The sequence below is a fragment of the Salmo salar genome, chromosome ssa15 (assembly GCF_905237065.1).
Source record: "Salmo salar chromosome ssa15, Ssal_v3.1, whole genome shotgun sequence".
Lineage (NCBI taxonomy): Eukaryota > Metazoa > Chordata > Actinopteri > Salmoniformes > Salmonidae > Salmo > Salmo salar.
This window is the reverse complement of record NC_059456.1, coordinates 40,658,013-40,678,521: the sequence shown is the minus strand read 5'-3', so window position 1 is coordinate 40,678,521 and position 20,509 is coordinate 40,658,013. Positions and strand designations below refer to the sequence as shown.

The 20,509-nt window shown below is 40.6% G+C and overlaps 2 protein-coding genes across 5 annotated transcripts in view; one reads left to right on the top strand and one right to left on the bottom strand.

Moving 5' to 3' along the window:
- The window catches only part of ehd3 (EH-domain containing 3), a 37,835-nt gene extending 30,875 nt beyond the window's left edge, over positions 1 to 6,960 (bottom strand). Inside the window, exons 1-2 of one of the 3 annotated variants that reach the window (XM_014144517.2) lie at positions 6,778 to 6,960; positions 6,153 to 6,350 (exon numbers count right to left, since the gene is read on the bottom strand). In XM_014144517.2, coding sequence (XP_013999992.1) covers positions 6,153 to 6,350; positions 6,778 to 6,779 — 200 coding nt within the window. In that variant the 5' untranslated portion in view covers positions 6,780 to 6,960. Of the gene's footprint in view, positions 1 to 6,152 lie in introns of all 3 variants that reach the window. The other 2 variants (XM_014144516.2, XM_014144519.2) reach the window with 2 other exon arrangements.
- A 2,614-nt stretch (positions 6,961 to 9,574) lies between these two features.
- The window catches only part of galnt14 (UDP-N-acetyl-alpha-D-galactosamine:polypeptide N-acetylgalactosaminyltransferase 14 (GalNAc-T14)), a 114,630-nt gene continuing 103,695 nt past the window's right edge, over positions 9,575 to 20,509 (top strand). Inside the window, exon 1 of one of the 2 annotated variants that reach the window (XM_014144515.2) lies at positions 9,575 to 9,949. In XM_014144515.2, the coding sequence (XP_013999990.1) occupies positions 9,818 to 9,949 (132 nt within the window). In that variant the 5' untranslated portion in view covers positions 9,575 to 9,817. The remainder of the gene's footprint in view (positions 9,950 to 20,509) is intronic. The other variant, XM_014144514.2, reaches the window with a different exon arrangement.

Sequence of the window (20,509 nt, the reverse complement as noted above, 5' to 3'; positions counted from 1 at the left end):
ATCGAGTTTGCCGAGGACACAACAGTGGTAGGCCTGATCACCGACAACGATGAGACACCCTATAGGGAGGAGATCAGAGACCTGGCCATGTAGTGCCAGGACAACAACCTCTCCCTCAACGTGATCAAGACAAAAGGAGATGATTGTGGACTACAGGAAAAGGAGGACCGAGCATGCCCCCATTCTCATCAACGGGGCTATAGTGGAGCAGGTTGTAGTGCTTCAAGTTCCTTGGTGTCCACATCACCAACAAACTGTCATGGTCCCCCTCAGAAGACTGAAAAGATTTGGCATGGGTCCTCAGGTTCTACAGCTGCACCATCGAGAGCATCCCGACTGGATGCATCACTGCCTGGTGTGGCAACTGCTCGGCCTCCAACCGCAGGCACTACAGAGGGTAGTGTGTACAGCCCAGTGCTTTACTGGGGCCAAGCTTCCTGCCATCCAGGACCTCTATACCAGGCGGTGTCAGAGGAAGGCCCTAAAAATTGTCAAAGACTCTAGCCATCCTAGTCATAGACTGTTCTCTCTGCTACCGCACGGCAAGCGGTACCGGAGCACCAAGTCTAGGTCCAAAAGGCTTCTTAACAGCTTCTACCCCCAAGCCATGAGACTCCTAAACAGCTAATCAAAGTGCTACCCAGACCCCTCTTTTACACTGCTGCTACTCTCTGTTTATTATCTATGCATTGTCACTTTAACTCTACCTAAATGTACACATTACCTAAATTACCTCGACTAACTAGTGCCCACGCCCATTGACTCTGTACCGGTACCCCCTGTATATACTGCAGCCATGCTATTGTTATTTTACTGCTGTTGTTTAATTACTCGATACTTTGATTTTATTTCTTTTACTTATCTATTTATTTATTTTTTTACTTAACACTTATTTTCCTTAAAACTGCATTGTTGGTTAAGGGCTTGTAGCAAGCATTTCACTGTTGTATTCGGTCGGGCATGTGACAAATAACCTTTGATTTTGATTTGTTTTAGTTTCACTATGGATTTCAAAGGACTGCCTAATTAAGATCAGTCATATTGCCAGATTGAGACAGAACCCTACCAACAAACCCACACCCAGCTGTCATTCTCACCCACATATGCAAAAGCATGAGAACAAAGCTCTACTCATCTCCTGCTATTCAACTACATAACTGCAATATGATAACTTGATTGCAAATAAGTACTACAACCTAAAGCTAATAGCTCATTTAGGTAGTACAAACTAAAAAGAAGTGAGAGTGCCCCAAAGCTTTTCAGACCTTACAACCTGATCCTACAGAGTAAGTGCTTTCCGTGGCCAGGGGCATTCTCTACATGATTCCAGAATGATGTCTCGCACTTGTCGCGCCTCTCTATAACTCCTGGACTAGTCGCTCTGGAAACTATTGATCTTAGGATGGCAGGAGAAATACTAGCATGCACTGGCATTACTGCACAGCAAGAGGGATGCACTTAGTCTCACTAGTAAAGTTTGATGTGGAAACATGTCACAAAGGCAAAGATACAAGTAGAGAGCAGGAAAAGGGTACTAGGCTACACATCTCAACACACAGAAGAGGTTCAACTACTTTCTGCCATTCATTTGCCCATACAGCACATATATCTGATTTTAGTTAATTATACACTGAACAAAAATATAAATGGTTGGTTCCATGTTTCATAAGCTGAAATAAAGGATCCCAGAAATGTTCCATACACACAAAAAGCCTATTTCTCTCAGAATTTGTGCACACATTTGTTTACATCCCTGTTAGCGAGCATTTCTCCTTTGCCAAGATAATCCATCCACCTGACAGGTGTGGCATGATCATTACACATGTGCACTTTGTGCTGGGGACACACAACACATTGCAACAGATTTTTGTTTTGAGGGAGCATGCAATTAGCATGCTGACTGCAGGAATGTCCACCAGAGCTGTTGCCAAATTATTTAATGTTAATTTCTCTACCATAAGCCACCTCCAACATCCTTTTAGAGAATTTGACAGTACATCCAACCGGCCTCACAACCGCTGACCATGTATAAACACATCAGCCTAGAACCTCCACATCCGTCTTCTTCACCTGTAGGATCATCTGTGACCAGCCACCCGGACAGCTGATTCCTGCACAAACTGTCAGAAACCGTCTCAGGGAAGTTCATCTGCGTGCTCGTCATCCTCACCAGGGTCTTGACCTGACCACAGTTCGGTATCGTAACCGACTTTAGTGGGCAAATGCTCAGCTTCGATGGCCACTGACACGCTGGAGAAGTGTGCTCTTCACGGATGAATCACGTTTTCAACTGTACCGGGCAGATGGCAGACAGTGCGTACGGCGTCGTGTGGACAAGTGGTTTGCTGATGTCAACATCGTGAACACAGTGCCCCATGGTGGCGGTGGGGTTATGGTATGGGCAACCATAAGCAACGGACAATGAACACAATTGCATTTTATCGTTGCCAATTTCAATGCACAGAGATACAATGACAAGATCCTAAGGCTCATTGTCGTGCCATTAATCCGCCGCCATCACCTCATGTTTCAGCATGATAATGCACGACCCCATGTCGTAAGGATCTGTACACAATTTCTGGAAGCTGAAAATGTCCCAGTTCTTCTATGGCCTGCATACTCACCAGACATTTCACCCGTTGAGTATGTTTGGGATGCTCTGGATCGATGTGTACGACAGCATATTCCAGTTCCCAAACAAAATCCAGCAACTTCGCACAGCCATTAAAGAGGAGTGGGACAACATTCCACAGGCCACAGTCAACAGCCTGATCAACTCTATGCGAAGGAGATGTGTCACGCTGCATGAGGCAAATGGTGGTCACACCAGATACTGACTGGTTTTCTGACCCATGCTCTGGGTATCTGTGACCAACAGATGCATATGTGAAATCCATAGATTAGGGCCTAATGAATTTATTTCAATTGACTGATTTCCTTACATGAAGTGTAACAGTAAAGTTTTTGAAATTGTTGCATGTTAGGAAAAAAAAATGTTCAGTGTACATGGTTAAAGTCTAGACATGCATAGAGTTCCCATGTTGTTACTCTGGGGGTAACAATGTTATTTAATTCATAGTTCAGTTAAGGTGTTTGTCCTATATTTGGCATGTTTGGCTGGCAGTCATGGTGACCGTTATTAGATCAAATGCGTGACCTTCGCTGCATGGAAGCTCAATTTAATTCTGGCCTCCCATCCCCAAAACAAAGTGTGCTTTGTCATAGGCTCAGAGAGACCACAACACTTGCTTTTAGGTCCAATGTTTTTGCATCTGCCCTTGTATTCCTTTGATGAGCACTAAGTGGGATGGTCGGCATACCATTAAGCAGTCCATAGGGAAATGCTGGAATTTAACATGGAAACATGATCTGTTTGATGGTCATGGACAAGTTTGCAGACAAATCATTGGAGTAGCTGACATTCCTGTGTTTGGGGTGTGACTACAAGGGAAAATTGATGCAGCTAATTAGTGTAAGATAAGATAAGATATACACTATATATACCACAATTATGTGGACACCACTTAAAATTAGTGGATTTGGCTATTTCAGCCACACCCGTTGCTGACAGGTGTATAAAATCGAGCACACAGCCATGCAATCTCCATAGACAAACATTGGCAGTAGAATGGCCTTACTGAAGAGCTTTCAGTGTGTCATAGGATGCCACATTTCCAACAAGTCAGTTTGTGAAATGTGTGTCCTGCTAGACCTGCCCCAGTCAACTGTAAGTGCTGTTATTGTGAAGTGAAAACGTCTAGGAGCATCAGCGGCCCGGCCGCGAAGTGGTTGGCCACACAAGCTCACAGGATGGGACCACCGAGTGCTGAAGTGGGTAGCGGGTAAAAATCATATGTCCTCAGTTGCAACACTCACTACCGAGTTCCAAATTGTCTCTGGAAGCAGTCAGCGCAAGAACTATTCATCGGGAGCTACATGAAATGGGTTTCCATGGCCGAGCAGCTGCACACAAACCTAAGATCACCATGCACAATGCCAAGTGTCGGCTGGAGTGGTGTAAAGCTCACTGCCATTGGACTCTGGAGCAGTGGAAATGCGTTCTCTGGGGTGATGAATCACGCTTCACCATCTGGGAGTCCGACGGATTAATCTGGGTTTGGCAGATGCATGGAGAAACGCCACCTGCCCCAATGCATAGTGCCAACTGTAAAGTTTGGTGGAGGAGGAATAATGGTCTGGGGCTGTTTTACATGGTTTGGGCTAGGCCCATTAATTCCAGTGAAGGGAAATCTTAACGTTACAGCATACAATGACATTCTAGACGAGTCTGTGCTTCCAACCTTGTGACAACAGTTTGGGGAAGACCCTTTCCTGTTTCAGCATGACAATGCCCCCATGCACAAAGCGAGGTCCATACAGAAATAGTTTTTCGAGATCGGTGTGAAAGAACTTGACTGGCCTACATAGAGCCCTGACCTCAACCCCATAGAACACCTTTGGGATTAATTGGAACACCGACTGCGAGCTAGGCCTAATCGCCCAACATTAGTGCCCAACCTCACTAATGCTCTTGTGGCTGAATGGAAGCAAGTCCCTGCAGCAATGTTCCATCATCTAGTGGAAATTCTTCCCAGAAGAGTGGAGGCTGTTATAGAAGCTAATGGGGGACCAACTCCATATTAATGCCCATGATTTTGGAATGAGATGTTCAATGAGCAGGTGTCCACAAACTTTTGGACATGTAGTGTACTTTGAACACACCGACAGCGTCATTGTATTTTGGTACACCAGAATTACATTCACTTCCAATGAAACGCTGCGTTTGCCTTGCAGCACTGTGTTGCAGAGACAGTTTCAATGCATTCGGTGTGGTGCATACGTTGGATTTATAGAACGTATGTGTCAAACTGTATGCTTTAACAGCTTGACAGAAATGGTTGCAGAAGGTGAATGTTGAACTTTGTTGTATACATATCCAGATGATGCTGCATACTATTTTGCACAATGACGCTGTCGGTGTGTTGGAGGTGTTAGTCCATATGAGATGGAAATATGTCCTCTGATCATTTCCCCAACCCTTCCCATATACCCCCCCACACACACATACACACATTAGGTTGGAGAGGCTGGAGAAGAGTAACATGTAATCATAAAATGAGAATTATGGGATGATATCTATAACCATATAATAACCAGTGGTGGAAAAAGTACCCAATTGTCATACTTGAGTTAAAGTACCTTAATAGAATATGACTCAAGTAAAAGTGAAAGTCACCCAGTAAAATACTTCTTGAGTAAATGTCTAAAAGTATTTGGTTTTAAATATACTTAAGTACCAAAAGTAAATGTAATTGCAAAAAATATACTTAAGTATCAAAAGTAAACGTAAACATAAATCATTTCAATTTCCTTACATTAAGCAAACCAGACGGCACAATTTTCTAGTTTTTTCTTTGTGGATAGCCAGGGGCACACTCCCACACTCAGACATAATTTACAAACAAAGCATTTGTGTTTAGTGAGTCCACCAGATCAGAGGCAGTAGGAATGACCAGGGATGTTCTCTTGAACATTGGATAATTTTCATGTCCTGCTAAGCATTCAAAATGTAACGAGTACAGGGAAGGTGTCAGGGAAAATGTAAGGAGGAAAAAGTACATTCTTTTCTTCAGGAATGTAGTGAAGTAAAAGTTGTCAAAAATATAAAATACTAAAGAAAAGTACCGATGCAAAAAAATATATATATACTTAAATAGTACTTTTTTCTTAAGTACTTTACACCAATGATAATAACATATGATAACACTAGATTCCCATAATCGACTTATCTTTTTGTAAACTCATCTATACAGTACCAGGTGAATGCCATATAACCAAGAATGCATTTTTGTCTTGGAATCTGACTCTTTTCAAGTCAGAGTACTGTGTCAATATTTGACCTGGGTCTGCCCAAGGTTGAACTGCAACCCAGACAACCATCTAGTCAACCCAAAAACGAACACATTTATCTCCCTAGGATCATTTTTTTGTTCAATAAAAGCTCATTTTTGCATCAAGCTGTGAATATGCAGTGTGTCTGCCATGCATTTCATGTCCCCTCTGTTTGCATATCAGACCATAACTCACTAATGTTTTGGCCCACTGACCAGCAAGGAAAGTACCCACCAGTGACATTTCAAACATAGACCTACCGTATGAAGCTGGTTTTTCCAGTGGAATACTGCCCCACAAGGAGTACCATGGGTTTGTTGTCAAAGTCGGCATCCTCTAAGGCGGGCGAGTGGAACTCGTGGAATTTGTAGTGTTCCTCCAAGGGCAACAATTTGGTTTTGTAGAGCTTCTTGAGGCCATCGCTGACTGTCTGAAAGACCTCAGGATCCTTCTTCCTCCTGTCATCGGTACCCAACCAACTGAACATGATGCAATTCGATAACGGACAACCTTATACTCTATAGAGATCTCTATTGGTGCTTTTTCTATTTCTATTCTTGTCTTCTATTCAAATAATTCGGAGGATCTCTTTGTCATTGATTTAGTAGATGGTTTGTTTTTCCTTTCAATCAAACTATATGCAGACACATCCTTCAATGGAAGCGTTCGTTCCTCAAGTCCTTACAAGCCAAACACGAGACACAGATGCATTCAGACGACTATAAGCCAGCTAATTAACTAGACACATCCTAGCGATGCTAAATTATTTCTACATGCACATTTTCATATCACAGCTATAATGCACGATTTTCATTCAAGCTGTAGAGGAATTCCAAAAATGATGCACGTATCAAGCTTAGCTGTCAAATTGTGATCTCGTCTTACATTTGAATACCGACGCGTTGAAGCTTCAAAATACTGTCCTAAATAATAGACCTTTCTCAAGTCAAATGAAGAAACAACAATATAGCTATAATAAAGCACTATTCCTACTGCTGCGTAGAATGTTGTGCGGTCACTGGCTTCGCCGGCTTCGTTACTGCAGCAGATTGAAATGCCTGTCAGACAACGAAACCTGATCCGAAAGGAAATGCCCAACTACTGGCAAAGCCCCACCCAGTATTACAACGACTGAAGGCAGTGATGGCAGCGCCATATTGGCGGATGAGGGACCAGTTGCATCTCATTGTTGGTGCTCCTCTAGCGGTTATACAGAGTAACCAGCAAGGCGTAATTACAACATCGAAATTGCTACATTGTATCAGTCATCAGCTGCATCGTACATTACCAAGAAAAATATAAAAGTACTATGTCAACATTTTCATATGCCTACGCATAGATTATATTGCTCGTGTCATTTGATGCATTTATATTTTTGTATAAAAAAAACTTAAGACAATATTTTAATAAAATCTTCACATAAAAATGTAAAATACAAAAGTGTTACAAAAGGTGTACTGATGATGCAGTCCACAAATGATGGAGGGTATGACGGAAGTACAAATTCAAAAGAGGATACAACAATTTGTCTCAAGTGTACGGTAGGACTATAGTGTAGAATGTAGCCTACAGTTATGTAAAAAGTCGTAGCTTTGTCCAAATTTAGAGAGAGGATTAGAAGGCCAGCGCCATAGAGGACATACACTGAGTGTACAAAACATTAGGAACACCTGCTCTTTCCATGACATAGACTGACAGGTGAAAGCTATGATCCATTGTTGATGTCATTTGTTAAATCCAATTCAATCAGTGCAGATGAAGGGAAGGAGACAGGTTATAGAAGGAATGTTAAGCCTTGAGACAATTGAGACATGGATTGTGTATGTGTGCCATTCAAATCAATTCAAATCACATTTTATTGGTCACATACACATGGTTAGCAGATGTTAATGCAAGTGTAGCGAAAGGCTTGTGCTTCTAGTTCCGACAGTGCAGTAATATCTAACAAGTAATCTAACACATTCACAATGACTACCTTATACACACAAATGTTAAGGGATGAATAAGAATATGTACATATAAATATATGGATGAGCGATGGCCGCGCGGCATAGGCAAGATGCAGTAGATGGTATAGAATACAGTATATACATATGAGATGAGTAATGTAGGATATGTAAACATTATTAAAGTGGCGTTATTTAAAGTGACTAGTGATACCTCCATTTATAAAATGTATTAAAGTGGCAAGAGATTTGAGTTTGTATGTTGGCAGCAGCCACTCTATCTTAGTGATGGCTGTTTAACAGTCTGATGGCCTTGAGATAGAAGCTGTTTTTCAGTCTCTCGGTCCCAGCTTTGATGCACCTGTACTGACCTCGCCTTCTGGATGGTAGCAGGGTGAACAGGCAGTGGCTCGGGTGGTTGTTGTCCTTGATGATCTTTTTGGCCTTCCTGTGACATCGGGTGCTATAGGTGTCCTGGAGGGCAGGTAGTTTGCCCTTGCGGTTGTGGGTCGGAGCAGTTGCCGTACCAGGCGATGATACAGCCCGACAGGATGCTCTTGATTGTGCATGTGTAAAAGTTTGTGAGTGTTTTTGGTGACATGCCAAATTTCTTCAGCTTCCTGAGGTTGAAGAGGCACTGTTGTGCCTTCTTCACCAAGCTGTCTGTGTGGGTGGACCATTTCAGTTTGTCCACGATGTGTATGCCGAGGAACTTAAAACGTTCTACCTTCTCCACTTCAGATGGTGAATGGGTAAGATAAAATATTTAAGTGCCTTTGAACAGCGTATGGTAGTAGGTGCCAGGCGCACCAGTTTGTGTGTGTAAATAACAGCAATGCTGCTGGGTTTTTCACGTTTAACAGTTCCCCTGTGTATCAAGAATGGTCCACCTCCCAAAGCATATCCAGCCAACTTGACACAACTGTTGGAGTCAACATTGGCCAGCATCCCTGTGGAACGCTTTCGACACCTTGTAGAATCCATGCCTCCATAAATGGAAGCTGTTCTGATGGCAAAAGGGGGAGAAACTCAATATTAGGAAGGTTACCCAATGTTTGTAAACTCAGTGTATATCCTTATCCTTGCAGTCTATTTTACATACCAGTATGACACCTGCTGGAGTACATTTAGGCCTACACTAGTTTATACAATGGTTTATGGATTATTCGAGGACTGACTACCACTAGATGGTGTAACAAGATGGTGTAACAAGACAATACTTTTGTGATCCATTTGCGTTGTATTATTTAAGTCTAAAAGTTCACTCTAGAAGTAAATCTTAGTGTGATTAGACAATATCAAAAGTACAGTATAATATGTACAAGTTTAAATGCAGAGTGGCGAATGTATGTGTATCTGAAGACTAAAGAAGTAGGTCCTAGCCTATGCCCAAACCCACTGAATTGTCGATAAAGATCGATTCTATTTTCTATTAGTCTTTTGTAACCAGACCTCATCTCACCTATGTTATCACCAGTATTATAATAGGCTTCCTTATAACTCTGGAAAAACACAAAAACTGGAGCTGAACTGGGCTGCATAATTAATTAAAGACTATATCCGTTAAATTGTGTGGAATCAAGTTATATTGATATAAGCATTGCAAGTACAATATACTACAAAACCTTGTACATTATGATTTGCACGGTAGGTGGTGCTAAACCAATTCAAATATTATAGGTACCCCGCCAACCTCTGATTTTGATCAAGCTGGATGGCATCAAGTGTCGTACCTCGTAGCTCCAGTGAGTCATAGCGCACAGCCTAGCTATCAGTTCGGTCACAGAGAATCTCGCAACCAGGGCAGTCACTGTGCACGCGTCTGGAGCAAGCGGACGTGCAGCGTTCGAAAAGACGAACCAGAGAATGAGGGTAGAGCGCAAAAGCACGTCTCCAGAACCGACTTTCCTAGAAATGTGCTTCTCGTAGGTTGCCCCGCCAATAAAGGGGCGATATCTGCTCCAGGAACTCATAGGAAAATGAAACGGCTGTCTCGAAAACTGACTTTGGCTCTGGTGGTGCTTTGTTGGACTGCTGCACTACTGTATTTGATACTCCTAAGTTGGCAGCAAGTATCCGACCTGGGCACCAAAGACGCACAGTACAGACAGGTAAGCAGCACAATCATTCCTTATCCTGTATCATCGCATCTAAGCTATATCCCACATGCAGGTAAGATAACTTCCTATGCATTTAGCAATAGTGCAGGCTAAACTCGGACCAAGTGCCTGGGTGCGTGCAGGTAAAATGTAGGCTATGTCTGCGTGTTTCTATATAAAACTAAATATTTAGGCTTGAGAGGGTGTCAGAATTTCCACTCAGGTGTCGTCTTACAGTGTATCACGGCTTCTGCTCTACATTGCTTTCTAGAAGTTTGCACATTAGCCAACAACCAGTTGTTTCTAACTTTTTTTATTCGGGTTGACTGAATGTGTCCATCCCATACCATACAGTATGTATTGCAAAGTACAGTTTCAATTGGTTATAATGAAGTTTGCAAATTGAGGTTTAGATGCGCTTTCTGTACATTCCAAACTGAAAAGAAGCTACTGTATAAATAATCCTAGAATATATAACTGCATAAACATTTGATATATGTAATGCCACGTTCACAAAGAACAGTCAGACTCTCACTAAATTGGTATGAACAAAAGTTTCACTAAAGTGTTGGCTACTACACAATTTATTAAACACTGATATAATGAATTCTCCAAATACTTGAATTTCTTAACGCCTCGATAAAATAATTTAAAGCCTATGCCTATTAGTCTTTCTGTTCTGTAACCTACTCTTGTCTGAAAATTCAGCATTAACCATTCAGGAGGTTCAGTAATTTACTTGTAATATGTGGTCCCTGTGTGAACTGTTGAACATAATGTGATGGAATAATAATATCTACAATTACCAAGACAGCCAGACAGTGGCAATTATAGCCATAAAAGGTGTAACCTTTTACAGCGGACACATTTCTGTGCTTATTACTCCTGTTTTATAATGAACAAAAAAATAAACACAACATGCAATAATTTCAACGATTTTACTGAGTTACAGTTCATATAAGGAAATAAGTCAATTGAAATAAATTCATTAGACCCTAATCTATGGATTTCACATGACTGGGAAGAGGCATAGCCGTGGGTGGGCCTGGGAGGGCATAGGATGCGTCACTGCCTGGTATGGCATCTGACCGTAAGGCACTACAGAGGGTAGTGCGTATGGCCCAGTACACCACTGGGGCCAAGCCTCCTGCCATCCAGCAGCTATATACTAGGAGGTGTCAGAGTAAAGCCCAAAAAATTGTCAGAGACTCCAGTCACCCAAGTCATAGACTGTTTTCTCTGCTACCGCACGGCAAGCAGTGCCAGAGCACCAAATCTAGGACCAAAAGGCTCCTTAACAGCTTCTACCACCAAGCCATAAGACTGCTGAACAATTAATCAAATGGCCACTGGACTATTTACAATGACCAACCCCCCCCCCCCATTTGTTTTGTACACTGTTGCTACTCGCTGTTTATAATCTATGCATATTCACTTCAATGTACAAATTACCTCAACAAACCTGTACCCCTGCATATTGACTCGGTATCGGTACCCCCTCTAAATAGCCTCGTTATTGTTATTTTATTGTCTTACTTTTTATTCTTTTTTACTTTAGTTTATTTGGTAAATATTTTCTTATCTCTTTCTTGAACTGCATTGTTGGTTAAGGGCTTGTAAGTAAGCATTTCACAGTAAGGTCTACACATGTTGTATTCGGCACATGTGACAAATAAAGTTTGATTTGATTTGACTTGGGCACCTGGTCCACCCACTGGGGAGCCAGGCCCAGCCAATCAGAATGAGTTTTTCCCCAGACAGAAGTACTCCTCAGTTTCATCAGCTGTCCAGGTGGCTGGTCTCAGACGATCTTGCAAGTGAAGAAGCCGGTTGTGGAGGTACTGGGCTGGTGTGGTTACACGTGGTCTGCGGTTGTTAGGCCGGTTCGACGTACTGCCAAATTCTCTAAAATGACGTTGGCGGTGGCTTGTGGTAGAGAAATGAACACTCAATTATCTGGCTACAGCTCTGATGGACATTCCTGCAGTCAGCATGCCAATTGTACGCTCCCTAAAAACTTGAGACATCTGTGGCATTGTGTTGTGTGACAAAACTGCACCTTTTAGAGTGGCCTTTTATTGTCCCCAGCACAAGGCGCACCTGTGTAAAGATCATGCTGTTTAATCAGCTTCTTGATATGCCACACCTGTAAGGTGGATGGATTATTTTGGCAAAGGAGAAATGTTCACTAACAGGGATGTAAACAAATTTGTGCACAACATTTGAGAGAAATAAGCTTTTTGTGCGTATGGAACATTTCTGGGATCTTTTATTTCAGGTCATGAAACATGGGCCTTTACATGTTGCATTTATATTTTTGTTCAGTATACAAAGTCAGCTTTAATGAAACTATTTACACTTTTCCCCTTGACTTCAATCTTGTTTTGTTGGAGTGCAGAAACCAGATTTCATTATATTTTGTGGGCCAGTTATTCTGGTATATATGCTGGGTTTTGTAAAGTTGTCCACGGCAAATGCTTAGGGTCAATGAGCAAGTGAGTGCTTTTCAGTGTAGGAGCTGAATGGCGGAATTAGACGTGTGAAGTAGGCACTCAAGACTGGCTTGATTGATTCTGTGTCAACATGGTAGAGGGGACTCTATCAACTGAAGAAGTTCTAGCCTGAGAGGGTTGTTTGGGGTTCTGGAGTTGGAATGCTCATGCAGAACAGTGTCAATGTGGGAGAAAATATTGAAATAAATTCAATAAATATATTTTCAAAAAGCTGAGTTATGGGTTGAAGGGTTGTAAAAAATGATTTGTGGAGTGTAGCTGACAATTAACCTGTAAGTCTATGTCGTTGTTTTTTTGTTTGAATTGTTTACGTGTACGCTATGCGGGGGAAATGATTAGACAAGCGGAACTACGTGGCTAAGAACTGTTGTAACGGGTATTATTATCGTAGCAACACACCTTTGGAGTGAAGGCAATCCCGCGCTGTGTTAGCTAAGTTTTCATGTCTTCGGGTGTAGTTCGTGAAGGTTGAAGTGTGTATGTTAGGATGGTAACGTTATAATAATTAAGGATGAAGCGTGAAATCATCCCAGGAATTATAAGTGTGAAGTTTTGATTTCCTTCCTTCTGTAATAAGTAGCCAATGAGGTATTTTTCCTTTATTCATGTGTTTAATCTGATACTGTTATAGCTCCGGCTAAACTGTGTATGTATGTAAGCACTTCAGAGTTATATCAAGCTAATAAGTCACTCGTAAGACAAGTTGTAAGAGTGTGCTTAACTGTATTTTCATTTACTTTATAGTTCTCACGGAAGGTGATAATTCTGACTAAAACTACAGAATAAAGCCGCAGTTAAAATCAAGGAACAATTGTGCTCGTGGTTACTGGAGGGAGCTACATTGAGTGAACAGGGAAGAAAAATGGGTAGTCTGTGGCAAATGCTGCTGCACAGATAATGAAACATACAGTACCAGTCAAAGGTTTGGACATATCTACTCATTCAAGGGTTTTTCTCTATGTTTACTATTTACTACTTTGTATAATAATAGTGAAGACATCAAAACTATGAAATAACACATATGGAATCATGTAGTAAGCAAAAAAGTGTTACAAATCAAAATATATTTTATATTTTAGATTCTTCAAAGTAGTCACCCTTTGCCTTGATGACAGCTTTGCACACTTTTGGCATTCTCTCAACCAGCTTCATGAGGTAGTCACCTGGGTAGGTGTGTCCAAACTTTGGACTGGTACTGTATATTGTGTGTATCTGTCATTCAAATGCAAATGAAATATTCCCACTCAGTATACTTTCACCATGTAGGTTTATTTACCTAGCTGCTTTGTGAACAATAAAAGCTACAGACTGCCTATATCCGTAGAAGAACATGGATTCATCCTTCCTTTGAAGAACACAGCAGTTTCTCTCTCCCTCAAGCTCTGTCTTTTGGGGGTCTTTGAGCTATTCCTGATGCAGTGTTTTCAACTACAGATTGGGAGCTGTTGCAGCATAAAGCACGGATTCAAGAGGTGGTCTAGCTAAGTCTTTCCATCCCCAACAATGTACTCTTTCTCTGAACCAGCTGTGTGCCGGCAGGCTTTTATTTTTAATTTGACCTCGTTATGTATGTCATTTCAGCAGCACACTATTATGTACAGTGCTTTGCATGTGGTTGAGACTCGCCTGGAGCTGTGGATGGGGAATGTAACTAATATGTAACCATAGGATAATTGGGTAGTTTTTATGTCTGTTTTTATTTTTATTATTCTTACTGGCTTCTATTTTTCTCAACAACAAAAAAACCTTACCGGCTCATTCCCATTCTTTCAGCTCTCAACAGCTGAGTTATTTTCATAAGTCGTGTCTGTTTCCAATGGAGCTCCCGCCTGGTGAGCAAACAAGATAGATGTTCCAATCACTGTGTTCAGCTTGTGTCTCACAATGCCAATGACTCCCAAATGCTCTAGTCTACACGTTTGGAATTCTGAGTTTTCTGCCCTGTATGAAATGTAATTTTTGTACTTTTTCCCCATCTCTGATAAAGCAACGAGGGAGAAAGAAAATTAGTTCTGAGGATAAAAATAACTGAAACAGGGTTGGAATGAAGATGTATTACACACAAGGATTGCTCCAAAAGATCTTCAAGATTACAGTAGGTGTTATAAGAATGTGCTAGGATTACTGTGGAGGGACTCAAACTGTGTGATATTGAGTCATCTTGGAGAGGGAGAGAGAGTGTTTGTGATTACACAGTAGCTGAAGAGAGGATGCACTAGTTGTCTAAACACGTGTTTGTGTAAAGACAACGCTTGGCTTGTGTCTGAACGTCATGTTGGGCTGAAACGTATTACATGCTTGTCCTTGTGCACAAGGCCTTTCATTTTCTCTGACGTGACATTTGGACAGTAAGAGTAAAACGTGAGTGTTATTGTAAGCCTTGTGTACTGTGGATAACGTGATCACAGTACACCTAGTGAAAGACCTAAAGGTTAATGTAGCTTCTAAGGATCAACAGCAGCGTGTATTTTTATAAGGCTCCTCAGGCCTCCTGAATGGAAGCTACTGAAGGAACTATGAAAACACTTAAACACTTAGCAAAATATGCAAAGTGTCCTTTTTATCATTTACTCTCAGAGAGTTCCACAAAACCCGTCTCCTGTAAAGAGAAAAACAGTAGCACGCCTCATTTAATATACGTGTTAGTTAATCATTTTGCTATTCCCAGTATGATATTGAAAGAAATTGCTTTAGCAGACACTATTAGACTGTTACTCTTAGCTAAGTGCTGTGATCGGGCTGTTTTGCAGTGATTACCCTGCCCTGAGGAGTAATTCCCCCTATTATGAGGAGCAGATCAATAAATCAGACCATCCTCATGCGCACGGACACACACACACATACACACACACACACACACACACACACACACACACACACACACACACACACACACACACACACACACACACACACACACACACATTGCCTGCATGATGATAGCATTGCAATGGCACAAAAACATATTGCTGCTGAAATGCTGAAACATTCAAACAGGACTGATGGGATTCTATCTAGACTGTTTAAAAATGATATACATGAATTCTAAATGGGCTGTCAATTGTGTTTTTCTGTAATGCTACAAAAAGGTCGGTTTTACTGCTCATTTGTAATTTTCACCTTTATCTCCCAAGAATTGAGCCATCAATCTTATTTAGTCAGTACTGCTATTAGGGTTTTTCCTCAGTACGCTAGACAGACAGAGCAAGCTACGTTCTAAAGAGTAGTGACAGAGAACAAATATAACCATTTATATTTTATGTAGTCATTTATGCAAAAGCATCTGATTTCATCAGGAGTCAGTGAGGAAGACCGTGCAGAGGGATCACACACTTGAGTGAAAGGAATAAACTCTAACTTGTCACCGTTGGTATTTACATGAGAAATTGGGCATGTTGAATGGATGGCTTTAGATCTGGGAATCTGCAGTGTTTGCTGCAACTAGGGCTGTTGCGGTCATCACCAGTCATGACCGCAGTCAAATTCCACGTGACCGTTTAGTCGCAGTTATTAGGTTCCTCCAAGCTCTGATGCTGCTGATGCTGCTGATGGTCATTAGTAGCCTACTATACTTGCTAACTGTCTGGTACTCAGCACTCTATTGTTCCTCTACTCACTCTGACATCAATGCAAATGTATTCGAAAATCTAATCAAGCACTTCATGAGAGCCTATGAGCTCATGTTGCGCAACATTTCAATAGGCTATGCAATTGCGCGAGAAAACAGAGTGACGGCCACTAATAAAAAGAGGAGGTTCCCATCAGCTTTCTATAGGCTTACTATATGTATTCCTGAACTTTCCTAATAATAAGCACATTGCTGATATTTACAACAGGAGTATAGCCTACCTGGCTGGCATGAAAATAAATTGTTCTCCGTTCGCTATTTAAGTGCATAGATGACATGTATTTTTTCCACTGCGTCTGTTTCAATATAGGTGCGTGATAATGGTCCATTATAAATCAAAACAAATTTCACACATATATTATTTAGTATATGAAAATATTAAATCAAGAATAGTCTGATGGGTGACAATATTAGCCTATCACTTGTGAATTATATATTATCACATGTGAATGATACCCAGCATAAGAAACAATGGCTTTTTTTGGTGACATTTTCGAATCAAAGTTGCACACCTCATGTAGCCTAGCCCATAGTCCGATATGTTTTGATAAGGTTTGTATCACAACTAAAGTGGCCAAATAACTTCTTAAAATTAAGCACATTAATTAGCTTTACAAGGGGTGTAGAGCCTAACTTGCATACATAAGCAGCGTGTGAGTTTCAAGTTTTGGGAAGATAATTTTCACCATTTGTGGTCACTTTTGAGAATTGTGTTTTCTGCTAATGGAACATTAGCGCATCTACTACCATGTCTGCATTGCTGCGCTTATAATGTGAAATAATAGCCTAATAGTTTATCAACATCTTAAGCTAAACGTTCTGATCTGTTGTGTCAGCCAAATTGCATAAAGACTTTTTTTGATGGTTGTGGTTGTATTAATTTGGGATCCATTGCATCCCATAACTGTCCCAGACTATGTTTGGAATATTTATTTATTGCACAGAATATAATAGGTTGACCTTGGTACTATGGGGATAGTAGATTGACATAGGCTAGTGATTTTGCTGTTCGTTAAGCCTACTCTTGTTGGCTGATGAAAAGTAAATGTGGACAGTTCTTCCATTTTCTTCGATATGCACCTCGGAATTGGATAGTTGTATCCCCAATGTGTCTGTCTTCACTTGTAGCCTGTGAGAAAGACCTGATCATGTGATGGAGCACTCAGGGAGAAGGGCACACTGGCCACTGCCGATAAAGGCATGGATTTTGGCCACACAAAGGGGCCAAAAAATGCCTTGAAATTCTAGGCATTATCAAGTGCTTGTCAAATTGTGAATGAGTGACTAATAGAGGTCGACCGATTAATCGGAATGGCCGATTAATTAGGGCCGATTTCAAGTTTTCATAACACTCGGTAGTCGGCATTTTTGCCACCGATTATGGCCGATTACATTGCACTCCACGAGGAGACTGCGTGGCAGGCTGACTACGGGAGTGCAGCAAGGAGCCAAGGTAAGTTGCTAGCTAGCATTAAACTATCTTATAAAAAACAATCCATCTTAACATAATCACTAGTTAACTACACATGGTTGATGATATTACTAGTTTATCTAGCTTGTCCTGCGTTGCATATAATCGATGCGGTGTCTGTTAATTTATCATCGAATCACAGCCTACTTCGCCAAACGGGTGATGATTTAACAAGCGCATTCGTGAAAAAAGCACTGTCGTTGCACCAATGTGAACCTAACCTTAAACATCAATGCCTATCTTAAAATCAATACACAACTATATATTTTTAAACCTGCATATTCAGTTAATATTGCCTGCTAACATGAATTTATTTTAACTAGGGAAATTGTGTCACTTCTCTTGTGTTCTGTGCAATCAGAGTCAGGGTATATGCAGCAGTTTGGGCCGCCTGGCTCGTTGTGAACTGTGTGAAGACCATTTCTTCCTAACAAAGACAGTAATTAATTTGCCAGAATTGTATATAATTATGACATAACATTGAAGGTTGTGCAATGTAACAGCAATATTTAGACTTATGGATGCCACCCGTTAGATAAAATACGGAACGGTTCCGTATTTCACTGAAAGAATAAACATTTTGTTTTTGAAATGATAGTTTCCGGTTTTGACCATATAAATGATGTAAGGCTTGTATTTCTGTGTGTTATTATATTATAATTAAGTCTATGATTTGATATTTGATAGAGCAGTCTGACTGAGTGGTGGTAGGCAGCAGCAGGCTCGTAAGCATTCATTCAGAAGGTTTAGGCTATATTACATGGATTTATTAGACTTTTTAAAATGTAGATGTTCCAAAGTTCAGCAAAAGTTGCTTGTGTGGAAGCCAGGAGTTGCTAAATGTGTTTATGTTAATTCACGGTCAATTACTGTGAGACAACAGTTATTTGCTTGACAATCACCGGCTAACAAAATTTCGTGACCACCAGAGCCCTAGCTGCTACAGATGTAGGATCTTAATTTGATCACCCTGTTGCAGGAAAATGTATTTCAGGTTAAAAAAAGCTTCTAAAGTTTGTAATCTTTCACACTTGGTTTTCCGTTACGAAAAACGTATCAACCCCTACAAAAATATCCATTAATTATAATCCACATAATAATTCACATTTCCTGTTGCTGCAGGACTATTTTAAGATCCGACATCTGTACACATTGAGCTTTCATAGTGTGTCTGTACTGTAAGCAGAATTAGATCATAGATAATTCATGTAGGCCTCACATATGAATCAAACCTCAGATGTTCTATAGTGAATGATAAGATAAATTCAAATGAAATCCACTTTCATGGATTGTTGTTGTTTGTCTGATGATTAAGAATGGATTTATAACCATGTAATAAAGTTTCAGTTTATGCATAGTTAAAAAGTGTTACCAATTACTGAATATGAACATGTTACTTTCATGTGATCAACAGTTTTTGTTTTTTTCAGACAGAATAAATATGGATATTTCTTCTAACTTTATCCAACTTATGAATGCCCAGATGATTTATCTCAGCTCAAACACAGGCTGAATCTGAGATTTAAAGGTGCACAATGTCTATACACCTTGATGCATGGGTTCTGGCACATTTCTGTGAATTCAGTTAATATGGGTCTATTCAGCTTATTGCCTTTCAGCAAATTTATTTCCCAGCTACGAAAATAACACTTAGACCTGTGTCCACAGAGGAAGCGTTCCAGTTATTAGTTTTTCTGTCTGTTGATCACTGTCGCTTTGAAAACCTCTCCACTGATGTTCTTCTGAAGCCTACTGGAAGAGGGAGAGGAGGGAGAGAGTGGAAGGGTCACCTGCCATTTTCTGTTGCTTTATTGTTTCCCCAGCTTGAAAGACATGCTCTATAATTCAATTTGGAACCCGGGAAGCAGCAGCAGCACAGACGGCAACAGGAGGAGAATTTCAGCCATAGAAACCTTGATGCTCTTTTATTTTTTATTTTGTTTCTATTTCATGACCTTAGCAAAAGGAGAAAATGTAGCTCTTGCTTGCAGATCACGTATGCAGCCATGATTGCAATGCCCCCCCCCAGTAATATGTAGCAGTGGGTCATACATATTCAGTGATAAAATTGAAGGAAAGCAGTTTAGGGGAGGGGGGACGGAGAAAAGCCCTGAATAGATTTGATTAAGTAAACAAAATTAGATTCAGGAAGCTTATTATGTGCTTTAGTAAACTTGAAATACAGCATAGGGACCATTACATACATCCCACCCTGGAGTGGAGTCATCCACAGGGTTACCAATTAAAAATGACTCACTTAGTATGGTAGTTCCGTGAGAAATTAACAATCCATGCATCCAATTTCCATTCATTTTAAGTGGTCCACATGCAGCAGCCAATCATGGCAAAGTCAACAAGTTGTCAACCAGAACGCAGAACTTTAGTAAGCCTGCTATATCCCAGTACATCAGTGATCAAAAGAGGCAAGAGGCAAACTCTTTCATAAACAATTTTGCTGTGTTTATGCTAGTTAAAAAATTGAGAAGTTGCTTACCCCAGATGCCAAATGCATGAAAGCAAAAAATAGCTTAATGAAATAGAAAATCGCTTTTTGGAATCAAAGGGAATATTTAATACAAACATCAGCCGGCTCAGCTCTCATACAGTATGGTTTAGTTGTGATTAATCAAAATTGGTTCCAGTGCTGTGTAGCTCAAATTCTATTGTTGATTATTTTGGCTCCACTTCTTCATGTTTAAACTAGACCCACTATGCCCTGGAGATACCAGTTTCCACTGCTACTCTGGAAAAATAAAATGACCAGTGAATGATCAACTTTATACACACCCATTTGATTTGCATGGGATTTTAGATATGAGACTGAAAGCCATTTATAGTATTTGTAGGGAAACATTAGATGTTTTAATGCCATTATGCTTTAGTACAAGGTATGATGGATAAGTGAATATAGCTATAATGTGTTGATAATAAAAAAGCACTTGTCTGTTCCCAGAATGGAG